Source organism: Galeopterus variegatus, unplaced genomic scaffold (assembly GCF_000696425.1).
Source record: "Galeopterus variegatus unplaced genomic scaffold, G_variegatus-3.0.2 Scaffold10557, whole genome shotgun sequence".
Taxonomy (NCBI): Eukaryota; Metazoa; Chordata; class Mammalia; order Dermoptera; family Cynocephalidae; genus Galeopterus; species Galeopterus variegatus.
This window is the reverse complement of record NW_007736668.1, coordinates 25,284-26,649: the sequence shown is the minus strand read 5'-3', so window position 1 is coordinate 26,649 and position 1,366 is coordinate 25,284. Positions and strand designations below refer to the sequence as shown.

General features: G+C 50.6%; 1 protein-coding gene across 1 annotated transcript; it reads right to left on the bottom strand.

Moving 5' to 3' along the window:
- Nucleotides 1–105: 105 nt before the first annotated feature.
- On the bottom strand, nt 106–1,166 carry LOC103610075 (olfactory receptor 2A12-like). Its single transcript, XM_008594317.1, has 2 exons — nt 378–1,166; nt 106–267 (listed from the first exon to the last, which is right to left on the bottom strand). Exons 1-2 carry the CDS (start codon nt 1,164–1,166, stop codon nt 106–108), a joined length of 951 nt encoding a protein of 316 aa, XP_008592539.1.
- Between the last annotated feature and the right edge of the window lie 200 nt (nt 1,167–1,366).

The following is a 1,366-nucleotide window of genomic DNA, read 5'->3' as shown; positions in this document are numbered from 1 at the left end:
AGCCCCGGGAACACTCAGGTTGGTCAGAACCTATGCACTTCTATGATACCGGATGAGCCATATCCAGTCTGCCCATGACTCTGGATGACTGTGAAACACGCTGAGTCATTGAGCTGTCCCTATGTCTCCAAGTACTTTCAGAAAGGCCCCCTTGACGTCTTTGTTCCTGAGGCTGTAGATGATGGGGTTGAGAAAGGCAGAGACAACATTGTAGAACAGGGCCAGCATCTTGTCCTGCTCTGGGTCATACCAGGAGCTAGGTCTCATGTACATGATCATGGCGGGCCCATAGAACATGGTGACCACAGAGAGACAACATTGTAGAACAGGGCCAGCATCTTGTCCTGCTCTGGGTCATACCAGGAGCTAGATCTCATGTACATGATCATGGCGGGCCCATAGAACATGGTGACCACAATGACATGGGAAGCACAGGTGGAGAAGGACTTGAGTCTCCCGTGGGATGAGTGGATTCTTAAGATGGAGGCAAAGATGCGCACATAAGAGGCCAGGATGAGGGAGAGTGGGACCAAAAGGAAAACAAAACCCAAGATGAAGTCCAACTGGTCATTGAGGGATGTGTCTGCACAAGCCAATTTTAGGACAGCAGGGACCTCACAGAAGAAGTGATTGATCTTATTGTGAGGGCCACAATAAGGCAGACGCATGGTGAAGACAGTGTAGACCAGGGCCCCACCTATGCTAATGAACCAACAGACTGTGACCATCTTGATGCAAATGGGATGGCTCAAGAGTAGGGTATAGTGAAGGGGGAAGCAAATGGCAACATACCTATCATAGGCCATAATGGCATACAGGACACACTCGGCAATGCCCAGGACCAAGAAGATGAACATCTGGGCTACACAAGCTCCCCAGGAGATGGCTCTCCTCGGATGTACCATATTAACCAACATCTGGGGCACAGTGGTGGTGACATAGCTCATGTCCACCAAGGAGAGGATACTGAGAAAGAAGTACATGGGTGTGTGGAGGCGTGAGTCCAGGTAGACCAGGGTGACGATGAGTCCATTGCCCAAAAGGGTGATGAGGTAGAGGAGGAGGAAGAAGGTGAACAGGGCTGTCCTGACGTGTGGCTCACTGGAAAAGCCAAGGAGGATGAACTCGGACACGGAGCTGTGGTTTTCCTTGCCAAAGCTCTGCATGGTGATCAGCCTATTAAGGAGAGACAAGGACTTCTTGTTCTGTCCTTGGCCTTGGGAAAGGAAAGACAAGGTTGACAGAAGCTGAGCCACACATGCAACACCATGCACAGCAGCTTGCACAGATTTGATCAAACTTCTGCTGAGTTGGATGAAAAGGGAAAGGGAGCTGGAGCAGCTGAGGTAATGGGCAGTAGGTCAGA

Excerpts from the sequence above, each read along its gene's own strand:
- LOC103610075 (XM_008594317.1), bottom strand. The coding sequence starts at position 1,166 with ATGCAGAGCTTTGGCAAGGAAAACCACAGCTCCGTGTCCGAGTTCATC. Across the intron at positions 268-377 it reads GGCCCGCCATGATCATGTAC|ATGAGACCTAGCTCCTGGTA; the intron begins ATGAGATCTAGC and ends ATGATCATGTAC.